General features: G+C 38.4%; 1 protein-coding gene across 1 annotated transcript in view; it reads right to left on the bottom strand.

The window, feature by feature from the left end:
* The window catches only part of smc3 (structural maintenance of chromosomes 3), a 39,416-nt gene that overhangs the window by 4,023 nt on the left and 10,319 nt on the right, over positions 1-25,074 (bottom strand). Inside the window, exons 9-25 of the mRNA XM_079807122.1 lie at positions 17,217-17,392; positions 16,991-17,071; positions 16,377-16,541; positions 14,825-14,946; positions 13,943-14,156; positions 13,715-13,818; positions 13,350-13,449; positions 9,967-10,127; positions 9,727-9,868; positions 8,759-8,909; positions 8,513-8,665; positions 5,927-6,078; positions 5,677-5,835; positions 4,158-4,265; positions 3,962-4,070; positions 3,636-3,883; positions 350-562 (exon numbers count right to left, since the gene is read on the bottom strand). Coding sequence (XP_079663248.1) covers positions 350-562; positions 3,636-3,883; positions 3,962-4,070; positions 4,158-4,265; positions 5,677-5,835; positions 5,927-6,078; positions 8,513-8,665; positions 8,759-8,909; positions 9,727-9,868; positions 9,967-10,127; positions 13,350-13,449; positions 13,715-13,818; positions 13,943-14,156; positions 14,825-14,946; positions 16,377-16,541; positions 16,991-17,071; positions 17,217-17,392 — 2,558 coding nt within the window. The remainder of the gene's footprint in view (positions 1-349; positions 563-3,635; positions 3,884-3,961; positions 4,071-4,157; positions 4,266-5,676; positions 5,836-5,926; positions 6,079-8,512; positions 8,666-8,758; positions 8,910-9,726; positions 9,869-9,966; positions 10,128-13,349; positions 13,450-13,714; positions 13,819-13,942; positions 14,157-14,824; positions 14,947-16,376; positions 16,542-16,990; positions 17,072-17,216; positions 17,393-25,074) is intronic.

Here is a 25,074-nt window from a genome sequence, read left to right as displayed (position 1 = left end):
ATAAATATTTATGCATAAATATAACCTAGTACCTTTAAATGCCCTAGAAATACAAAAAATTAAATATATACACAAAAATGTAGTACAGTCATTTCATTGAAAAAAACTACAAAGTAATTTCTGACCACGATGTGAGGAACACCAGAGGGTTAAGCCATGCTTATTTAAATATGGTGGGGCCAGCTAAATTTTTGGCAGTAACAGAGCTGAAAGCTGAGAGTGCTACATTATTATTGGTGGCTAGATTTTTTAAATAATTAAAAGAAATTAAAAAATTAAACGTAAACACTTATTAACAGGAACTTATAATCCTGCCAGTAAAAGACTTGAGTGAGTCTGATGGCCGTACCTGTTTGAAGGTGAGCTGGATAGCCTCGTATTTGCGCAGCTCCAGGACGTTCATGAGCTCCATGATGGATTTGTAGCCTCTGTCCAGCTCTTCCTGCCTCTTAATCAACTTCTCTTTCTGCTCGGAGAAATTGACGAACTGGTCCAAGGCTTTTTTATTCACATGGCTGTACTTTTTCAGCTCTGTGTTACACTGCTCCAGCTTCCTGAACAACTACACAGACACACACGCAAAATCATTACACAACACGTAACCAATGAAACAGTTTGGAGGGGTCATGGTGATGGAAAAGGAAGGAAGGAAAAATTATATTTAAATTCTGTGTTCGCCGCGAGCAAATGTAGTTTCTCAAGGGAATGCAGGGCCTAAATTTTATTTTGGAAAATGGGGGTTAAGGGGACTTATTACATTTATCTCAACTAAAGATTTGCTCACTCTATCTATTTGTATTTTTAAAATGGGGTAATTTTGTTGTGCATTAGTTTACACACAGCACAATGAAGCTTGATTTCAACCTTGAATTGAATTTATAAAAACAGACAAGTAAACAAGAACAAAAAAATAATTACAAGATGATGCACAAATAAATCAGCAAGGTATTCAGATACAGGAATATTTCAGAAATTGAATAAATGTAATGTTTCATTGCATAAATTAAATACAGATTAACCCTATATTTTGTTGTTGGATTAACAGTAATAACACAGACAGCAGCAGATTATTTATTTATTAGGTTGCTGTCACTTTGAGAGCTAATGCACGGATCAAATATACCGATACACATGCATTTTATTTCTCATTCACATACACTGTTTAATTGAATCCTCGCCTAGACAGGCATTTTGACAATTTTGTGCATTTCTGAACATTTAAGTGCAATAAGCCATGAGAAGCACTCGGTTTGGTACTCACAAGCTTTTTGAGCACAGAAAACCATGAGTGCACAGTACTACTGAATGCTTTAAATCGCTCAAATGTTAAAATTGACAAGTTGTCCACATGATAAACTTTAGTAACAATACAACACTGGCCCGATTGGGCAAGTAACAATTCTGAAAGTCTTGTATAGCAGCGAGCAGCTCATTTGTACAGACAACGTGGTCATGAGAAGCCATGTATGTGCGAGAAGACGCAGTAGCGCTGAATCACACACTGTGTTTGTGAAATTATTTCTCACAGAAAGTTTTCAAATTACTGATTTTTGGTCTAATAATCTGTATGGATTAATTTGCTCATTCAACCAACAAGCTAATTGAATAAATGTTTGTGGGAATTGTATGCCTTACAAGTGTGAAACCTATAGGTAATGAGTAAAATTATGAGTTTTTGCAAATGAAATTTGCAAGTGAATGGAAACATTTCATGAGGGAATGCAAAGTTTCTTGAAGAAATGTAACAAATGTGCGAGGGAACTTAAAGTTTCTGCCATGCAATGAGAACATTTTGCAAGCGAACACATTTTGTAAGAGAAAGCAGTTTCTTGAGGAAACGCAGAACTTTTGGGAAAGAGCCCAAAACCATCTCATATTTTTTCGATCATGTATAGGGTTTAGAGCTGCCACTAACGACTATTATTGTACTATTTTTTTATCGATTAATCTATCGACTAATTTATCACAATAATTTTCAACACTTTTACTTAAAAACAATAAATTTAACTTCCAACATTGGCCTTCAGTAGTGTACTATAAAAAAAGTATAAATGTAAACAAGCCCTTGACAAAATGTTAAACTAAAAGAGTAAAAATGTACAAATTTGTAAACCAACATAACAAAAAAAGAGAATATCAGCAAATACTTTTTATATAGAATAGTGTTGTCACAATACCAAAGTTATGACTTCGATACGATACCAGACTAAAATGCCTCAATACCAATACTGAATCGATACCATGGCAAAAAACTGTAAAAGTAATTGAATAATATGACAGAACTTACTATTCATTGTTTTAGGGTTAAAAAACCCTAAAAACTCACTTGGCCGGCATGTTCCTGCCCTGCCCTGCTTCACACAGAATATTAGGTCCGGCCCTTTAAGAGCTGCACGGACCAAATTGATTGTAACACCCGATTTCTCATTCAACTCTGTATACGTTCACTAAAGACATATCCGACTGCGTTTACCCGAATACTCGCCAGGACGTGCATTTTTACATATTTTTTACCATTCAAACCCAATAATCCACAAAACTGGCGTCGCAATCTGTCTGAGTGAAAGGCGTGTGAGCGCACTTCAGGTCAGAGTCCGGCAGCACATGCGAGCACATCCCGGCCGTGCCGCACTTTTCTGTTGCATGAGCTGCGCGTATATATTTGACTGTTCTGCTTCCATTGTTTAGTGAACGGTGGAAGCAGAGCTCACACACACACGTCCTCACTCCTGCTGCGACACATCGACGCAAATTAAGAAATACTGGTCTTATTAGAGTGCTGTCATTTTTAAAGTACCGGTACTAATACAATTTCATATCGTACCCAACTTACTCAGTCGACTAAAAATATTGACGTCGACTAATTAACCGCGTCGACGCAGTCGATTGTATTGACCAATCACGACAGGCCTAATAGGGTTGGGCCAGAGTTGCCCACAGTAACAAATATGACAACAGATTGGGATCCGCGCCCAATTAAAAATAATTTTGCAAACGACAAAATGTGTACATTCAAAAATCATTTGAATGAACGTTATGCCATTATTACCACTTCTGAACCTGTAATAGAGAATTCCAGAAGATAGCTAAAGAAACAGACAGTGATGAAACAATTCAACCTCCCTCCTCAACTCCACGCACTCAAGTTCACCAAGAGAAGGTGAAAAAACTGGAGCGCAAGCATGGGGGTAATGAAGAATGAGTCACCTCTGTGTAGGAGGGCTGACACACAATAGAGCCCCTGACTGGAAAGGTGGAGAGAGAGAGAGGAGGAAGATCAACTGAGAGAAAAAATATGAGCGACAGGTGGGAGAGCTGCGAGACTGCAGGGGATGAGAGGAAAATTTAAAGCCAGACATGAGCTGAGGAGGTGGTAAAAGGCTTCTTCAAGGGTATCCGGACAAATCGTGGTCTTCACGATTATGTAATTTGATTACATAAGGTCGTAATTTGATTATGACCTCATTTGCGACAAGGAGGAAAATACAGTTCAATATCACTCTAAATGAGTCACTGGAATTATAAGGACAATTTTTTGTAACTTGACCATGAACTTTGACAAAAGGGGAAAAACCTTGCATTTCAAGGTTAAAAAAAAAGAAGCTCCAAAAAGGTTTTCTATAAAGGCTGTGTACCTGTTTGAGCGTGAGCGTTTGGTACTTCTCAAAGGCCTCCTGCGGCAAGGAGCCCAGCTCACGGATCTTCTTCATACATTCCTCTTTCTTCTTTAGTAACATGCCCTGTCTGTTAGTCATCTTCTCCAGCTCCTTAGTGTCATGGTTGATGGCTTCGTTCTGCTCCTTCTCAATGTTCTTCCAGCGCTCCATACTCTTCTGATGATCCTTTATTTCCACCTCCGTCTTATCAATGAGGGTGTCCAAATCTGAAAAATGAGACCACCAAAAGTAGTTTTTTTGGGCTTATTTAAAAACAAACAAACAATGATTGAGTCGTTACTCACCCTCAGAGCGAGCCAAAGTATCTTTTATGCGTTTATTAATGCCATCCAACTCTGACGTTGTCGCAGTGAGGACAGTTCCTCCTTCAGTTTCTCTCAGTTCATTCAATTCCTACACAAACACACACTTTTTAGTGCACTATATGGCATAGTATTTCATACAGGTTTTGCTGCCAAAAAGCAAAACTGCTATATTCACCTGCTCGACTTGGTCGAGACGCTTGCGCAGGTTCTCGTTGAGGTACGTCTCCACCCTGGTCATGATTCCCTCCAGCTTAATTCTCTCATTTAGCAGCTGTCTGTTGTCCTATAGTACAAACATGGCATACATGAAACACAAACATCTGTAATTGTGATTGAAGGGCTAAAAGCCACATGTTTGGCCACGTGAACGTACATCTAAAAGACAATGTGAAAATGATATGCATATGTTTAACGACTAAGCCTGTCTGAAAATACAAAAGCAGACAAATTAGCAAACCAAATGGAAGGCAATACAAAAATAACAAAGGCTAATGATGTGGGCCGGTTATACAACATTTAAAGTAGCTTTTTAATTGTCTGCTGTGAATCGTGTCAGGCTGGAGGTGGTAAAGAGCTGCAGCTGTGGCCTCAGGCTTATTCTCGCACACATCTAACAGAGATTCAGACTGACTAAGTGCTCAGATGAGATTACAGCCACTGTTTAAAGTATGATGATACACATAAAATGTCACAGCGACTAGTTCTTCCTTGTGGCCTGGGACCTTGTAAACCCCACTTTGCGATGTCACTAATCAGATTGAACTTGCAATGGAGAGTTTTGCCATTTTTGTGTGCATCTGATGTCAGTGATGCACACAAACAGTCCATAATGTTGCTAGGGCTGGGCGATGAATCGATTTTCATGATTTTGGCTTCCATCGATTACGAAATCAAGATAATATCAATAAAATGATTATTGTGTGTATAATGGATTTTAATTTAATATTGTATGTATACTGTGCGTAAATATACAGTAATGGTAAAACGTTTGGAAACATTGCTTTTTTTTATGTTTTTGAAAGAAGTCTCTTCTACTCGTCAAGCCTGCATTCATTTGATCAAAAATACAGAAAAGACAGTAAAATTGTTAATTATTATTACAAATGAAAATCATAGTTATATTTCCAATTTTAATATACTTTTAAATGCAATTTTTACTGTGATACAAAGCTGAATTTGCAGTCTTCAGTGTCACATGATCCTTCAGAAATTATTTGAATATGCTGATTTATTATGAATGTTGGAAACTATTGTGCTGCTTTAATATTTTTTTATAACATTATACTTTTTTTCAGGATTCTTTGATGAATAAAAAGTTTAAAAAAGAACAGCATTTATTTAAAATAGAAATCTTTTGTATGAATATACACTATCAGTAATTATTTTCCTTTCTTTTTTTGAAAGAAATTAATACTTTCATTCAGCAAGGATGTGATAAATTGATAAAAAGTGATAGATTATATAGTTAGAAAAGATGTCCATTTTGAATAAAGTATATTTAAAATACAAATACAATTTTGACCAGTACTGTATATATTATTTATTCTTTTTTTTTTTTTTCATTTTACAGTTAAAAAGTTAATACAAAGTTCAATAAAACTCATGATGGTTACAAAATGTCAATATGCAATCGTGATCTCAATATAGACCAAAATAAATGTTCATGACTACTACCATAAATCGAGCAGCCCAACCTGTTGCAGCTGTCTGATCTCGTCATTGAGGTCGTCCACTCTGCGTTGGTCTTCTAGACTGAGCTGAGAGAGCAGGTCCGTTCCCAGCTCTGCCTTGAGAGACTCCCGCGTGCTCTCCATGGCGTGTAGGCTGGCCTCCAAACTCTGAAGACTGCGTTGCTGGGAGAAACCGTAGAGAGAAATAAAATTACAGATCCGAGAAATAATGGTAGTTATTGTACTAGTGCTTGAAAACAGTACTATGTGTTACCTTGGGCATGAACGTTTTCTCTGACTGCTGTCTCTTTTCCTTCAGCATTTTCATCTCAGACAGTATACTGTCTCTGGATGCCTTGAACTTCCTCTGCTGGGTCTCGATTTGCTGCATCTGATTCATCAGCTGGTCAATTTCATTATTGATACGTGAAGAACTGAGTTAAGGAGAAATTGTGATCCAGTTTAATCCTGAAAAGCTGCATCACTTGAGCTAATCTGCTTCTTGACAGTGTTATTTTAGCATTATTTATATACTATTATAGTATTTCCAGTGTTTCCCATAGGTTGAGAATTTACTTGTTATGGTGGGCAGGGCGGAGTTGTGCAGGGCGGAGTTGTGCAGGGCGGAGTTGTGCAGGACGGAGTGGCTCGGCACGGAGCTTGATGAGCTGGTTCAGAATAAACTAGTCAAACTAAGGTTTATGAATTGATCTGCAGATAAAATTAACTTAACAGAAATGTGCAAAAATCTAATAATGTAGATTTTTATATATTTATATAATAATGTAGGCTACCTTTTTTCCATATATTTAAGGAGTGGAAATTGCTAACAAGTCAATAAGTGCTCCTTTGCCGCCATCTAATGGTTATAGTGGTAATGGAATGTCTTTTTTTTTAAATAAAAGTGCTTGTTTGCCACAAAGTGGCCTACACCTTACATTTTTTTGTTTTACAAATCACCACATTAAAATTGGATAATATTTAGAGCTTTTAAGTGCTGGAAAATGTGTGAAGTACTCGAAAACCTTTTCAATGCTTGCATTTCACTCTCAAAAGGTTGTACGAACCCTGAAATTAATAATGAAAACATAAAAAAAAAAACATTTGACTATTTCTGCCTCAATACCATGGGGTGTTACTACATTAAATCCATGGTGAATGTTGGTGATTTGTGGACTGAAACCTGTAACTTTGTTCATGGTTCCTGGTTTCCACGTCAGCTCTGTTTGATCTGATATCTGTAGTTTAGAACAGAGAATTCTGGCCAAACGCTTCCCACTAGATCTCGCAGTAGCGACGTTATTAATTCTGTGGCGAATTCAAATGCTTTCTCACTGGATCTCCAGCACTGCGTAATGGTGTCACATGATCGAGATCGGCCCGTGTGTGAGCTCGCGCTGCGCTGTCTATTATTGCTCTGAGCTGATAAACGGTCTGCACAGCACAGCTCAAACGAGTACCGCGGTTCCATTCCACTTTCGCTTCGTTTGTCATTTCTCATATGTAAAGCAAGGAACACACCAAAACGACGCAGACCAACTAGTGGCGACGAAAGCAGACTGCGGAGTTGGCTCACGTCAGCAGCGTCTGGGTCCAAAGCTGCCCTGACACACCAAGCCGACGCTCGACATCCGACGGCCAAGTAGCACATCCGTTCTGTGCCTGCGTAAGAAATAGCTTTCCGTACCAGCTGGTGGCAGTAGTCTGTTTTCATTACTCAAAGCGGGAAACCGGAAGAGCTACTGGGATATAAACAAAACAGCTCAGAATCTCGCTCACCACAGAGGGTCACTTCAGTTTTTTTCTCTTGTGCACTGGTTCGCTAGCTGAACAGCCAATCAGAATGATCAGATGGCCCGACTGACCGACAAGCGCCGATGCCGATTCAACATGTCGAATCGGCTGAAAAATAGCCAATGAGGACCAACGTCAGCCGGCGATGCGAGCACACAGAGAAAATTTATGATAGTTCACCCTGAAATGAAAATAAAGCCATCTTTTACCCACCCTGCTGTTGTTCCAGTGCCCTATGTCCTTCTATCCTTTTCAGACCTCAAAAGCAGACATTTTTAAAAATAGTCCTGCACGCGCTCCTTCCTATAATGGCAGTCTAAAACATTACAAAAAAATATACAAAAATATCACGCAATGATACAGGGAGACGCGCGCCATATATGGAAAGTGTTCATGAGGCATATTATAAGGTTTTGCGAGAAAGAAATTATTCAGTCAAAACACTGAGCTCGGCTGTTACTCTGAGCGCGCTCCTTTGAGAGTTCGAGCCGTTAGCAGGCGTTTATTATATGCTTACTATATATATATACGTACTTACACATGCTTACTATAAATCGCACTGTTGTTATGGTACCCATGATAAGCACACACACGCACAATTTTGAGAAATCAGGCTCAATAGAAACTTTATATATACTAAATATAATTATACGAGTTGTTAAAAACGTTGCCCTGTTTTTGCTGAAACTGAGGTGGTTGTGTCATCATATTAGTTCTGAATTAGTCACAGAGTATGAGCCACGCAAATCTAGTGAGATTCGATCAAGGATTCAAACTAGCTTGAAATCAATTTCACTTGAGGCCTTGAAAATCACATCCTCCAATCGAGCTACACATTTTCATCCCTCCATTCCTAATAGAACACCATGTGTGTAGCTCACACATGACCACATCCACATTAATGGCTAGCTGACTCATTCAGCGATCCTCTGTGACCTTGTGTCATCTAGGCCGATTACACCAGCATGCTCTACTGGCACACACAAGGAGGACTTTACAATCCATTGGATTTCATGCCACGACATCATAAGTAACCCTTTGTGTGAGGCATATATGAAGAGGATATGTTCAATGTTTCTACGCAGGTTCTCATTGAGTTTGGCCTCCAGTTCTCCAAGCTCCTCCTCGGCCTTCCTCATGTCCTTCTGCAGTTCCAGACGGGACTTACGTGTGTCATAGTATCCACCAGTCAGAGCGCCACGATGACTCACCTGATCGCCTGTTGCACATAACAAAACAACACAATGATGAGGGCTAGAAATTATTTGAATATAAAAAAAAAACAGACACATATTGGAAAGCATCTGTTTACCCTCCAGAGTGATGCAGTCCATGGTGAAAGCTCGAGCCAACTGAGTGGACACTTCCATACTGCGGCAGATCAGAGTCTTCCCAAACACGTGTTTGAAGGCCTTGTCGAAGTTCGTACTGTAACGAAGCTTGCTGATCATGGGGATTGCATCCTACAGAAAATTGTTATATTTTCACTTAATAGAATAGCAAAAAATAGCTATAAATAATAAATAGAAGATGAATATGCTTAATTTTTATGTACTTCTGTAATGTGAAGAAAAAAAAATTTTTTTTTTTTTTTTTCTGGATGTGTAAAGTGGGCATTCCAGAATGAAACCGGCAAAAATGGTCCATTGTCAATAGTGCATTAAAGAAGTCACTTTCAATCCAAGAAGCTTTCTTTTGGTTAATGCGGCACATTCGCATGACCAACTTAAACACAAGCAATATTTGCATGGAGGCACCCACACGAAACTCCAGATCGCACAGATTCGAAAACTGTTACTGTTATTGTAAATGTGACCGCATTTTAAGGTGTACTGATAAATCGCAATGTTTACAGATCTTTACAGATTTTTTTATCCCGTATTGTGACGTACATCCGAGTGAAACAGATTATTGAAAAAAATAAATGGGTGGGGACTTGGTTCTATCCAGCGGTTGTTGATTGGATGGAGGCAGATCTGAATGCGAGTTTGCAGTTTATCATAATAAGGGGGTGGGGTTTAAACAGACTACATGATTGGAGAAGTCCAGTATTTTAACAGAGAGAAGTCTGTCACTTCATTGGAAGGTTGAGTTGATTCAATTACAAGCTCAATTGATTTAATAAAGTAAATTCTAACATACATGGACGAATTGTTCACATTAAGATCAATTACATGCATGGACAAAACAGATTGAATGTTCATTTTAATGCTGATACTACGTAAACAGTCCATTTCAAATGTCATGTCAATGGTGTAGGTGACCATGTGGTAAGCTTACATTAGTCTCAGGGTAAGCGGTGTCCCTGACATCCAGTTTGCTGAGAGGCAGGAAGGTGACCTCTCCAGGCAAGTTCATCTTATTAAACTCCATCAGAATCTTGGTGCTTACTTCATCTGTTTCCACGATGTGGTAAAACAGCCTGAACAAACACCACCACATACAACTCCATTACTGTCAACACATTGCCACAAAAATCTTAGTGGCACATGACATCTAATAATAAACAGTGTGTCTGACCTTGTGCCAGCAGTCACCTCCACACAGGTGTAGAAGGCAGGCTCACACTCAAAGTTGTTCATAACGATGCCGTGATAACCGTTGATGACGTGCTGGTTGATGCCCTTGCGGCGGAAATGTTCCAATACTTTATTAATGCTGTCAATACCATTCAAGATAGCCTGGAGGAAAAGCAAACGACACACAAAACATTGCATTTCTAAGTTTGTATTTTCATTTCAAGCACAGATGACGATAATCCGAGTTCATCTATACTGATGTATATTTTTGTAACGTGGGAGAGTTGCTATAATTAGTGACTGACTCAGTAGATGAGAAACGGTCCAGCAGCCAAGTTGAGCTTAGCAGATATGGTTCAGTTCAGCCAATACAGAGTGAACTGGTGTGGGCGGCTTTTGATTTCAAATACATATGCATGTTGGTTAGATATAATGAACTCTGAGGTAGGGTTGCACAATTTGAGTGTGTTCGCTTGGCTCGGAGCAAAACAAAAAACAAAAAAAAAACATTTAGTCCTGGTCCGATTAGTGTTCAGATTGGTATTTTTATCAAAAGATACCGAACCTAAAGGCATAGGGATTTGTTCACAACTTGATTGGTCGGCTTTAATGACATATTGCCTATTTTGAGACAGAACTTACAGAACATCCAAAACAATGTTGTGTGCAGGGATAAATGTGCTTGTTGTGTGGTAGGATGGTTTTATGACCAGCTGAGAACTCGTGAGGAGCTTATAAAGTGTGTAAAGGAGTCAAAACAACGGCAGGAATCCCTCTGTGTCACACACACAAACAAAGACTTGCTGCGAGAAGACGCAGTTCTGATACCTGTACTGAACTGTGATGGCCAACATCGCGACTGCCAGTATGTGTGAGCATTCTGGCCTTTCTATTGTCTTAACTTCCTGTTTTACTTTTCGTTTACATGTCTTTGGTCCATTTTGCGTTCATATTTCATTCGAACCGCACCAGAGTTTGTTTGGAAGTGGAACGAGACCCATCTTTTCAGCGGTCTCAGTCCGCTTGTGTGGTGCACACCAGGGTTCAGATGGTAATGTTCACACGTTTAAATTAACCGCACTAACAGAGCAATTGACCTATCGGTAAGTCCTTCCCATCGAACGCCGATGAGCCAATGGCAGTTGAGTATCAGTTGCGCTGGGACCGGAACTCGGACATCTTTAGGTTTCAGCGCCATAGAGAAACATTGGAAAATCCAAAGCTGTCATCGGTTTGATGGTGTTTATGCTACAAAAATGGTAAACGTTGTGCCTGAGGTACTGCAACACTGATTCCAGGGATCCTGAGAGGATTTTCGGGTTGTCATACTCTCATTAAGTTACTATTAAAATGAGTAATTCACTGCTAACGTACAAACCGACTAACTATAACTAACTGTTCTCATGCAACGGTGTAGGTCAGAAACACGAAGGTCTACATTTCAGTGCATCTCTCCATATTAAACTGATTAAATGTGAATTTATGTTATCTTACCCTGCGGTACATAAACAGTGTTGATCCTGGATGTTATCATCAGCGATCGTAACAAGAGGCTTCTCCCGTTTGCCTTGAGATCTGTAAACCATCGCTTCCAAATTAATCTCTCCCCATATTTATTTTATTCCCATTTTATTTCTGTGAGTTTAGATATGTTTAAAGGTCTGCATTATCTGTCTTATAAGGAGGACTCCTATTTTGATGGGTATTATAGTCTACGGGTAGTGAAAGGTAGAGCTCGCACGCAGTTTATCGGAGTTGTTTTGCAGATACAAAGTTCACCAGTTAACTGCACCCCTGAAAAGGCATAAGGTCTGTGTATATGTTTGTTTACTGTGAGTGTTTTTGTGTAATTTGCTGTGTATGTTAATAGTAATGCCACGGAGAGAGGGCTAGAGAGAGAGTTTGTGAATGAGACGTTAATGCGCACTTATGCTTTGTTTGTTTGTTCAGCTCTACAGATGATTTTTTGAGTGAAAAACGATGTACTAAACTTCATAAACCATCAGTAAAGTTTGGCCATCATTCGGACGGGGTATACGCTACATTCTGTGTCCAAAAACATCTTGGGATAAGGTTTTCACACTGACAGCTGTACATTGTAAGATATAGCAACTCCGTTTGTTTGTCCGAGTAAAGCAACAGTAACTAAGGGGGACGGGGCTTACCGATAGGTCAATTGCACCAGGGTTTGTTTTAATCTAACCAAACATGCCAAGTGTGAAGTGTGCTAAATCGCAATAATACTAGGCCTGGGCAATAAAAGACGTATCCATAACGATAGAAAAAATGTTCGCTATAAAGCTTGATAGTTTCACGCTCATTTCATATATAGGCGTGTGCTACGAAAGAAAATAAACAGACAATAAGTTGCGTTGTTGTGAGGTTTGGTTGTGCCATGTGACTTCAGAAAACATGGACATGCTGAAATGAGTGCCAAGCCTGTCTGCGATGAAAAGATATAGAATAAAAAGGACACAAATATTTGTTGAATTTAAAATAAAAATCCACATTCGAATGCAAAAATGGTACATTGGAATTTTAGCTGTGCACCAGGGAGTGTGCAGTGTCATTGCTGCTTTTTAATGTTTTGTTAGCCTATCCAGTTGAACCCACGAAATGTGGCGCTGCTGTGCTGTTCATTCAAAATATTAGAGAGAAGCTAAATGCAGAGAAAATCTGGGTTACGTCAAAACCCGAAAACAAACCATTCACACAGAATTAATATTTTGCGCATTTTCTAGACAGTAAACTTTGACTGTTGCACTTGCGTCTCACATGCATGGTTAGAAAGCCATGTAAAGTTAAGAGGTACAACTTTTAGAAAATATGTCTCGAGAGTTTGTTGGGATTTTTTTTTCATTCCACTGCCTCTCATGTATTTTTAAATGCAATTTATCCAAGCTATGCATAAATACATGATGCGGTTTTGTTCATAATTGTTTATGCAATTTACGAAACTATATTTGATTTATAAACATTAGTTTAAATGTTTTGCATGTAATAGTCATATTATTTTATTGCTTTGAATAAACAATTTAATGCGGTGTATTCATATTTTGCTCACTGCAAAGCAAAACATTTTTTTAACACCCATTTAATCTTCATATAAGAAAGATATTAATTTAAATGTTATTTTGTGTTTGACTGTTAAAACTAATTTGCCTTACTAAATTAGGTCAATTAAAAATAGTGGTTAAATTCAAACCTTTTTTCTACTGGTCTTTAAGAAAGGTTATAAAAATTCAGTAATTATTGATACCAATAGATATGAAACATTACATCATGATAATTTTCGACCAGCCCTAAATAAAACTGAAATTGTGATACGGCTTAGATTCCTTAGATTATCGAATCGCAAAGGTTGCAATTGAATTGGCTTCTAACCTTTCCGGTGGCTGCTCGCAGTAGCTGTTGTTTCTTCTCCAGGTCTTCTCGTTTGGCTGCCAGCGCCTGCTGTTCTGCGTTCTCCTCCCTCCACAGGTAGCTGCAGGAGGAGGGACAACGACACACCCATCAGCTCTGGCTCACACACACAATGCCTGAGTTCAGCAGGAGACCCTATTCTATCGCCCATCCATCAAGCCTCATCGTGCTGTGAAACCTATGGCTTGTGGATTATTAATAACTAAAATGCCAGGTGAGGAGAGGAATGGTTCGTTCAGGTAATAAGAAAGGGTGGGATGCTGGAAAATAGGCAAAGCCAGACATTTTCCCATGATGCATTGGGAATAAGAAAAGTAGGGTCTTACTTTCTCTCGCTCTGAAGTTCATCCTTTCTGTTCTTCACCTCGTAGTACTTCTTGTCCAACTCCTCCACTCGAGTCTTCACTTCATTCAAATCTTGGTCCAGTTTCTGTGGCCAAAATAAAATTTGGGAAGAAACGTTATACATTCAAAACCATCCACTAAACTTATAAAAGTAATTTTCTTTTGTCCTCTACTGTTCAATACCAAGATAAGCTTTTATTGAATCTTACGGTGTACTGTTCCAGGTTTCTCTCTTTATTGGCCTCTGTGTCCTCCAGATCTTTGTGGATGGCGGCGATCTGCCGTTTCTTGTCGTTGATGGCTTGATCTAGAGACTTCAGCTCTTTCTTGATCCATTTGTCCCTCTCTTCTTTAGAGGTGAACTGGCTGCCTCTGCCCTGCTTGGCATACAGGTCTGTTCGCTCTTGTGTGGCTTGTGCCAGTCTGGAAAAACACAATTGACAAATTAATCCAGAACAAATCATACTTCAACTATTGGTTAAAGACACAAAATAGCATTTGTAATGTATCTGTCCTCCTTAACGTGACATTTTGTGAAAAATTAATTGAAATAATTTGTGCAAACAAAACAGGAAAAGGACCAAAAAATTAAGGAGGGAAACAATGGGCAACGATATTATTAGGGCAATGAAAATTAGATGGGAACAAATGGGCTATGATATTATTATGGCAATGAAAATTAGATGGGGAAAAATTGGCAACGATATTATTAAGGCAATGAAAATTAGATGGGAACAATTGGGCAACGATATTATAGTGGTAATGAAAATTAGATGGGGGAAAATTGGCAAAGATATTATTAGGGCAATGAAAATTTGATTGGGGAAAAGGGTCAATGATATATGAAATTTAGAAGGTTATTTTGCCTGGGTTAGGGTTATTTTAATTAAGTGCATCATCCAACACAATACTCTTTTTTTATACACACTTTTTATACTTCAAAACGGCATAGAATAGTGCATACGTACACAAATTAGAACTCACCTAATACGCCCCACCCTAACTTCCCGTTTTAATTGGAAATACATCAACACAGGAAAGAAAATGCGTTCCCCACATAATGGGCCCTTTCAAAGCTTCAAAAAGTTTACCGGGCAATTCCACGCTCCTCTTTTTCTTTCACAGCGTTAAATTTGGGTTCTGTTTCCTGCAGCTCCTTCTGTTTTTCTTCAATCTTCTCCAGAAGCTTCTGGCGCTCTTTGAGCAGCCGTTTCTGTTGGACAGGAAGCGAGAGGGGAGACAGTATTGAATCACAAGTAGCGGCATCAATTAATCAGTCTCGCCTCTTTTAATAGAAAACCTAAATAAATTTTGCACAGATGAGTGAGGAGGTGTTCATATTTAAATGGAGAAGAATGAAATGCGCATAAACAGGTGTGTAGATTCAGCATCATGAGCAGAACAAAGGGGATCTCCATCTGAGCAAACCTACATTCACCAATCAAAGGGCAAATGACGCATTTCTGCCTCTCCTCCATAGGAAAACACACACACTTGGCCAGGTGGGGCTAATCCCTCTATAAGCCAAGCTGGGATGCGGGAGGGCCAACCAAAAGTGTGTATTTCACACATACAGGGATACACAAGCATTATATGTGTGTGTTTTAGTCTGGCTGCGAGCCCGGGCTGGAGTGTGCATGTGTAGTTAGTGACGCAGACGGAGACACTGCGGACCCTCTGTTCACTAGTGCCTGCCAGCATTTCCTGCAGCTCTCTGGCTCTCGGTGTGTATTTATGTGTGTGTTTGCATTTGCGAGCATGTGTATCAAATGCGTGTGTTTGTGTGTGAATTCAGTTATTGCTTTGTTTGTGCAGCAGCCTCTTCAATTCAGGGCAGCGAAAAGAAAAGAACAAGCAGGTGGGTATTTATTTGAGGAAATGGGGCTTATGAGTGTTTATATGCACTCCACACAAACAAGGAAAGTAAAGAAGAGAAATTGCATGTTATTGAATGTAGCTCTTTAAACTAGGGCTGTGATAAATTGACATCATTGGATAATTTGTCAACTCACTTTAATCCATGTGAACTGATATAACCCAAATTGTGCTAGCGCACGTGTGTGTGTGTGTGTGTGTGTGTGTGTGTGTGTGTGTGTGTGTGTGTGTGTGAGAGAGAAAGAAAGTCATACTTTTGATCAATAAAATGTGCCCATGATGATTAAAAGTGAAATGTAAAACATTTATAATATTTCAAAACATTTATTTTTAACATAAATATGAAAGTTTCTTGAGCAGCAAATCAGCCAATTACAATGATTTCTGAAGGATCATGTGACACTGAAGACTGGAGGAATGATGCTGAAAATGTATCTTTGTATAATAGGAATAAATTACACTTAAAACATAATAGAAAACAGTTTTTTAAATTGTAATATTTCACAATATTTCTGGTTTTGCTCTATTTCTGATCAGCCTTGAGGAACATAAGAGACTTCTTGCAAAAACATTTAAACAATCTCCAAACTTATGAACTGTAGCGTAAACAACTCAGCTTAAAGTGTATTTGACAAAATCAAAGCAATTTTCTCTAAACAGTAACTTTTTCTTTTCTAAGGCTGCACTTCTTTGAAACGTGTGTGTTGAGTGCATATGTGAGCCTGTAGCGCGTGCATGTGTTAGTGTATGTGTGTCTGCTAGTCGCACCCTCTGTTCGCTGTTTCCTGCCAGCTCGTCCTGCAGATCTTTGGCTTTGAGTTCCAGTTTGGTCCTCTGTTTGATCTGCTCCTGTCGCTCGGCACTCAGCTGTTCTTTCTCCTCCTTCATGGCGGAGATTCGAGCCTTCAGCTCCCTCACCACACGCTCCGTCTCCTACAGAGACACAGAGAGAGAGGTTAGATAAGATGACCCAGTGTAAGCTGCTGCATGACGTGTGAAAGCAGTTTCCTGGCACATTTTAGGGGATCTTCACATTTCATTACTTTATTTTAAGTTAGTGGGGATGACATAGTGGATGAAAAGTGAAATCAAAATTGACCCCATTTACAATTAATGTTCCTGGTCTTATTGTGCTCTGTCTAAAGGAAAAACTATGTTTCTTTTTGAATAATTCTATAATATATATAATGTACAAACAATAATTTGACGTGACTGCAGAAGCAGATAAAAATCAATTGTAATCTACTAGATTTTTTAAATTTTTTAAAGAAATTGTGGCAAATTTTCATGCAAAATGTTTGATCAAGATGTCAGGCTGTTGAGGACGAAAAAAGAAACATAAATATACATCAGTGATTAATGCAGTGACAAGCTCAGTTTACCTCCACTTTGTCTCGAGCATCTTGTTGCGCATCTCGCAGTTGTCTAGATTTGTCTCCACAGGTCTCTCTCTTAGTCGACAACTAGAGGAGGGAATCACACTTTCTATAAATTATGATGTTAATCACACATCAGCAAGTATTACAGCGTGTTGAATACTAATTTATTTACTGACACAACCGAATTAGACTCGAGAAGGTGTTGACAAGTAAGAATTGGTGTGTGTACCTCATCCAGTTTGGCCCGGGTCTCATTGAGCTCCTGGTTGTATATGGTGTACTCCAGAGCTCTCCTCATTTTGTCCCATTTCTGGTACTGAGCCAGTTCCTCTTTCTCATCCTCCAGAGTGTGCAGACGCTCCTCGATGTACTTCAGCAGCTCATTAATCTTCTCTCGCTTTCCCTCTGCGCACACACACACAAAAAGAACGGCATGTCACACATAGGCATGTGCCGGTATCAAATTTTCATGTTGCGATTAATTGCTGAAGCTTTTATCACGGTATACTGTATTATCACGATATTGAAATAAGTTGCAAAAAAAGTGTTGTCATACTATAACAGGTTTAAGAACTTTCTTATAACAAAAGAAGCAAACATTTAAATACAATAAAGCAATACACAAAAATATATAAAGTAAACAAATATTTAAAACAGATCAAAGTGCAAAAGAATTATAAAGAACAATAGGTAACACTTTACAATAAAGTCTCACTAGTTAATGCATTAACATCAACAAAGAGCGAATGGCTACATTTTTACAGAAGTTATTATTCTTTGATATTGTTAGTTAAAAAAAGCAACTGTTAGTGTTCGTTCAGGTCCATTAAATAATACAGTTACAACTTTTGATTTTAATAATGTGTTATTAAATGCTGAAATTTACATTAAACTAAGATACATGCTTTAGAAGTATTTTTCAGTGTCAGTTTGTAAATGAATGAACTAATGTTAAATAATGGAGCCTTATTGAAAAGTGTGTGATTGAACAACAGTCAGAACATATTCAAACAATATCTAGGGCATGTTATTTAGTCCAGTTTAAAAAATAAAATGTTTAAGTTTGAAAATGAATAGCCTTAAGTCTTTAAGTATTAGGTTATGTGATGAGCACCAAATCGTTTTGTTTACGAGGGTTACCGCAGAAACGGCTGCATTTCAGTCCCCTTTGCTGTCAATGAGTGAATGTGTGCCACTCCTTCCGCCATGTGCTCGGCTCATGCACGGCCTATTTACATCAGTGCGTTTGACGTGTTGTTCATTTTAAACGGTTGATGGGTAAAGTATTCTTAAAATGCATTCTAAAAATCGGAATCATTTGTAATAAATAATTATTCACAGTATTTTTAAGTGCCCACGATAACAATATTGTTCATTACAAGTTCATTATTGCGGTATATCATATTACCGTTTACCGGTACTTGTGTAGTCACAAACCTTTGACTATAAATACAAGAGTAAAGCATCCACTGCAGTGTTTTCTGCACTGCTTTAGTGATTAATTTAAAAGATTTGGTTCCACGAAGTCGAGCCACGAACGCTGTGCTAAGTGAGCTGGTCGATAGGAATTATCGCAGCTTAGCACAGCGTTTGTGGCTCAACTCGTCGAGACTGTTTTCCAAGATGGCTCCTGTCTGTATACGCGTAATGTTCTGTCTTTATAAAGTATCTTCTTATTAAACTGTTTTTACACTTACAAAGATCTCAATGCTTCGGTTTGCATGTAGGGACCCTCATTATGCTACCGTGTTAGTGTGAGGCTATTTTGAGCCTTGTTAGTGGTATTAACTAGCGATTTAATTTTACTTATCCTTTGCCCGATTTACTCGCATTATAAGCTAATCTGTTTTTAGAGATAAAACTCTTTACATTCAATTTTCATGAAAACGCATCCCAGAGAATGATCTACTCGGTAACCATGTGTTAATTACCCCTAGGTTAATTTTTCACCAGAGTGGTCCTTTAACACTAGAACTACCGGAATTCTATAACTACTAGAATAGCCATAGCGATCATTCTGACCGTTCATAGGCTACTAGACTGCACCGAATATCATTTTTGTCATGTCATATTTACATCCGAAGCTTTTATTGAGGTTCTAGAATTAAGCTTTGTTTGTCTATCATCATATTTTATGATGGCATCACCATAAAAAGTCAAAATCCTCAAACAAAATCCTCAATTTGAATAAAATCGAACAACATGGATTAAATGGAGCACCGAAACAAAAAAACACAGATTGGTCTACATATTACGATCTTTTTCATAATATATAATTGTGTAAAAGCTACTAGATCGAATCCAAATGGGCAGGAGAGCAAAGTTTTTCACCGCAGTGAAAATGTTGTTTTGGAAAGTCTAAATGCCAGCAAATATTGATTGAAGAAGAATAGTTTGTTAGGGAAAAACATGTTGTGAATTATGTAAATTATTAGATCCATCTTTTTTTCAATACATTTTTACTTTTTAGTTTAGTTTATTTTCTTATAGGGCACATTTCTACTGCCTCAGGTGCAGCCCAAAGTGCTGTACAAAACAATCAATAAAACCAAACAAAGAAAAAACACCACAACATACAATTTATATTTAGTTTTCTCCTGGGTCTGTCAAATGCCAAGCTATAAAAGTGCTTCTTCAAAGCGGTTTTAATAGCAGTCAAAGCGGGGACAGAGCGGACGGCAAGCGGTAAGTTGTTCCATAGCCTAGGGTCGGCTATCGAAAAGGTGCGATCACCTTTTCTCGAGTCGGGATCGTGGTACATGGAGCAATAATTGATCTGCCAATCTCAGATTCTTTACTGGCCGGTGCAGAATAATAAGGTCTGACAAATAAGAGGGCATGAGACCATTTACAATTTTTGAAATGATTAATAACCACTGAAGGGATAATAAAATCGGGGTGATTCTGTCCCTCTTTCTTATACCAGTCAATAGTCTAGCAGAGACATTATGAACCAGCTGCAATCGATTCTCCAATGACTGAGAGAGTCCTAAATACACAACATTACAATAATCCAATCTGGATGATATAAAAGCATGGATGATCGTCTCAAGATTAATAGCTAAAATGAAATCTTTGCTCTCATCTAGAGATCTAAAATTCTACAGCACTAACTTGTTTAGCAAAATTCAGCTCTGAATCAAGAAATATAGATGTCGACAATTCATCGTTTTTGCCGATTAATCGGCACCCAATCGGTTATCGGCAAAAATCCACACCGATAGCACGGCGCTGCACGGAGAGAGCTTGACACATCAGATGCACGTTTAAAACACGACAGCGAAACGGTATGAATACAGAACACTACAGTACTTGTTTCCAAATCATTACAAAGTAATTAATTTCTTGACTAGATGCTGCATTAACAGGTAAAGAACAGCAGTATGTATGTTTATAAATGTTGCATATATAAAATTAGTGATGTGAGAACCAAACTGAATAGTCATGCTGCCGACAGAAACATAAACAAAGCAGAAGAGCATTCGTTTTTTTATTAGATAATCGCCTTCTAAAAAAGCAGACTGTTTGGATGTGTATAAAATGGTAACACTGCAATAAGATTCCTTTTGTAACATTAATACCCCTTTTCCACCAAGGCAGAGCTAGAGCTAGATCGGAGCCAAAGCCTAGTTTCAAATCGGTTCTTTGTGTTTCCACACCCAAAGCCCCAGCTCCGAGCCAGGAAAAGTGGTTCTTAAGTAGCACCAAAACATTGCTGGACTAAAACAGGGCTAGAAGTAAGGTTAATAAATGCTGTGGAAGTATTGTTCATTGTTAGTATGTTAATTTCAACATTAAATTGAGTTAGAATTTTAGTTTTTATCTGTTAACCTTGGTTAATGCACTATGAACTAACATGAATGATCAAGGTACAATTGTATTGCTCATATTAATACATGCTGTAAAAATGTATGCATAATGCATATAGTTCATGTAAGCTAATACATCCTTGTTGCATAGGGACTTGCATAGTGTTACCTATGAAATGTACATGCATGTTTCTAGGTTTTAGGTATAGAAACAAATTTGACCTGTAATATTTTAATGTTTAAATTATTTTCTAAAGAATTTGTTCACTTAAAACTTCTCATTTTAATATTCATATTTATATGTTTTTAATTTAGCACATTTTCATGGATCAGTAAGTTTTTTTTTATTTCTTGTTGTAATGTTCAGCAAAGTTTTTAAAATGGATACTGGATAAAAAAAACATAAGAAAAACAATCGGTCGATTAATCGTTATCGGCAAGTGCGGTCCAACCTAGTTATCGTATCTGTAAAATACATTATCGGTCGACCTCTAAAGAAATCCACCCAGATTTTCTAGAGAGTGGCCCTAGTTAGCTAGAAATAAGTGGCGAAGAACTAAGAGGGCCAAAAATAACATCATCAGTTTTTCTCTCATTTAAGTGAAGGAAATTCTTAGCCATTCAGCCTTTTACCTCATCCAGACAGTTAGAAATCTCCTGAAAATAGACCCCAAAGGTAACACAGGGCTCGACATTAAAGGGTTAGTTCACCCAAAAAGGAAAATTCTGTCATTAATTACTCACCCTCACGTCGTTCGAGACCCGTTAGACCTCCGTTCATATTCGGAACACAAATGAAGATATTTTTGTTGAAAGCTGATGGCTGAGAAAGGCCTCCATTGGCATTCAGTACACTTATACTCCCAAGACGGATAAAAGGCACTCAAAACATCGTTACAAAGTCCATCTCACCACAGTGACTCTACAATAATCTTACGATGCGACGACAATAGTTTTTGTGCGCAAAAAAAATCAAAATAACACCTTTTTCCAACTTGTTACTGCCTTCCGCGTGTGCCTCCACGACGCATGCGCGAGAATATGACACAGATCCGGCGTTCGGACAGATGACCCAGAAGTGATTTGTTTACAATCAGAGGAAGACGCGCGTATCTCAGCTGTTGGATTCTACATTGATCGTTCTTTAGGTCTCGGCGTAGTGCTCAAAATGGGGTTAGAGTGTGCATTTCATGGAATCCCGAGCCCCGGCGCTACGTCATATTCTCGCGCATGCGTCGTGGAGGCACACGCGGAAGGCAATAACAAGCTGGATAAAGGTGTTATTTTGATTTTTTTTTGCGCACAAAAACTATTGTCGTCGCATCGTAAGATTATTGTAGAGTCACTGTGGTGAGATGGACTTTGTAATGACATTTTAAGTGCCTTTTATGGGTCTTGGGAGTATAAGTGTACTGAATGCCAATGGAGGCCTAACTGAAGCCTTTCTCAGCCATCAGCTTTCAACAAAAATATCTTCATTTGTGTTCCGAATATGAACGGAGGTCTTACGGGTGTCGAACGACATAAGGGTGAGTAATTAATGACATAATTTTCATTTTTGGGTGAACTAACCCTTTAACGCTTGTCCGCTTTTCCGGGACAAGTGGATTTTTTTTAAGGGGCAAGTGAAGAAGAATTTTACTTGCCCAACGGACAAGTATCCTGGTTAAAACTAGGGGTGGTTAATCTGTCTGATTTCCCGATTCGATTCGATTACGATTATTGAAGTCCCGATTCGATTACAGTCGATTTTCGATTATTAACGATTCTCGATTAGCGATTATTGATTTTCCATTTCACAACAGTAAACGAAAATACACTACAAAGTGATTGCAGTGTAAAAAAAAGTCAGCTACTGAATTACTTAACTCTTTTATTGAGTAACAACAACTCAAAGCACTTGTGTAGTGTCGTGTAGTTACACAGAAATGAATACATCACATTGTGTTGTGACTCATCAAGTTGAACTAAACAATAACAAATAAATGAAAGGCTTATTTCCTTTAGGAAGTAGATCAGAACCAACATACTGTAGAAATTGGACAATTTCCTTCTAGAAAGACAACGTGTTCAGGTGGAGGAAGACTGCAGGTTGCAGTCGAAACATGTCAAGGTAAAGAAGAAGTTTTTTCTCCACCTAAACACCTCGTCTTTCTAGAAGAAAATTGTCCAATTTAATCATTAAGAAGACAAAATGAACATTTTTGAACAACTTACTGTAGCTTCAGCTTATATACTGTACTGTAGAACACAGTGACAAAATGTCAAGAGTGTGCGTGATGGATGCGGTGCGCGCGTGAGGGGGGCGGGAGCGCGTGGACCGCTCGAGCTCCTCTCGTTCGTTTCCTGACGTGAGAAAGTCAAAAGGGGAAAAAACGACAGAAGAAAAACGGGTTTGTGTCGGAGGAGTGTCGAGGCCCGTTCGGTTCCGTGAGCAGGAGCTGCGGGTCGGTGCAGCGGAGCGCGGGACTCGAGCCCGGGGAGAGCAGACGGGCCTGTCCGGTAAACACATCCCGTTATCAGACATCTGTGCTGCTTTAGTGTGGCGTTGTGTGTGTTTCCAGCATCAGTCCGGCTGTGTGTGTGTGTGTGTGTGTGTGTGTGTGTGTAATCCGCTCATTGCGTCCTCAGGATCGCCTTTATTCCCGCGAATGTGCGCGTCGATGTGTGTCGCGCTCGCTCATCTGACGCGCTAATGCTAATGTGCCGGAGCTCCAGAGGAGGCGAGGCGGGAGGATTTCTAGAGTGTTCCCTCAGAATCATCTCAGCACGACAGATTTACATTCATCTAATGAACACAAACACACACACACACACACGGTGGTAGTGTCAGGTTTAGATAAATAAAAAAATCGATTTTTGAAAATGTAATAATCGATTCATACTCGTCCATAACATACTCGCGATTAATCGATAATCGATTTTCACCACCCCTAGTTAAAACGTCAAAACAAAAAATAACTAGGGAATAACCAAAGTGCAATAATGATTCTGCATTCAGTTAGTGTAAGTGGAGATCGATAGTGGATAATAATATAAAATAAACTGACATTAACAAGGTTGTGCTGTTGAGGCTCGCGCAGCCTCTCGAGGAGAAAAATCGAAAACAAATGAGCGCCGCTCATACAAAGAAACTCAGTTAACATTAACAAGTGTTTATATTTATAACATATGATACAGTTAAGCAACATCACACAAACAAGAGTGTTGTTTTCCTGAATACCATCACGACTGAAAATGACGCTGATTTCATACGTCAGTTACATAAACAATTAATTAACATTAAGTCACTTACATTTTAGATGCAATATGGACTGTTTTTGTTCTATTTCAACAGCGAAAATAGTTCCAAACAAAGATCACAACAGAAACGTAACGCATCTCACAGCAACAGCATGTTACTGAATGATTCAGCATTTTGAATGAATCGGTTGAATCAAAGATTCAATTACCTATTCGTAAACGACCGCCTAATTCTTGAATGAATAAGCCGTTTGAACAAATCGACTCAATGACTCACTCATTAAGACGGTCACCTGCTGCCACCTACAGGTAGATAAGTTTCATCTTTCCAACATTTCTTATTTGTATATTCAAAAATATTTAAAATAATCTCATAACATTATTTAATGCAGTTGTATTTTTTTTGTGTAAATTATTTAATTTGATTGGTAACAGCCTATAGTGTAATATTCTACTTTAATTTATAGATCAAATTTAAAAATATAAAATGAAAGCTGAAGCATAGCCTATATTTAATTATTTAAGATTATGGAAAAATGCCCTTTATAAAAAGGTAAAAATATCACAAATATGCATATTTAAATATGTCAAAGCTGATTGAACACTGGTGAGAATAATGCTTCAGAATAGATTATATTTACAAAAAAAGAAAACAATTCCAGACAAGCTAATTTTTTACTCGGACAAGTGAATGACAGATTTACTTGTCCGAAGGACAAGCATGTCAACAGGCTTAAATGTCGAGCCCTGTAACACATAAAGAGAAAATAAGATATGATTTAATATAGACCCTTGTGTGAGCCCACATGATAGAGGAATGGAGGGTGATGAATGATTACCAATTTTAACTGAAACAGACCTATTGGAGAGATATGAATAGAACCAGCCCCTTTTGGACTTTACAACGCTCTGGAGTTTTTGGATCACACGAATCAAGCCACCAGCATCAAGGCTCTGAAGCAAGGATAAAACCTCCACGTCAGACAATCTCTTACTTGCTGACATTTCAAAGGTAAAGCTACGTTTTAGCTTAGC

This window comes from Gobio gobio, assembly GCF_949357685.1.
Source record: "Gobio gobio genome assembly, chromosome: 24".
In the NCBI taxonomy this organism is placed as follows: Eukaryota; Metazoa; Chordata; class Actinopteri; order Cypriniformes; family Gobionidae; genus Gobio; species Gobio gobio.
The sequence above is the reverse complement of the archived record's forward strand: the minus strand, read 5'-3'. Positions and strand labels throughout refer to the sequence as shown.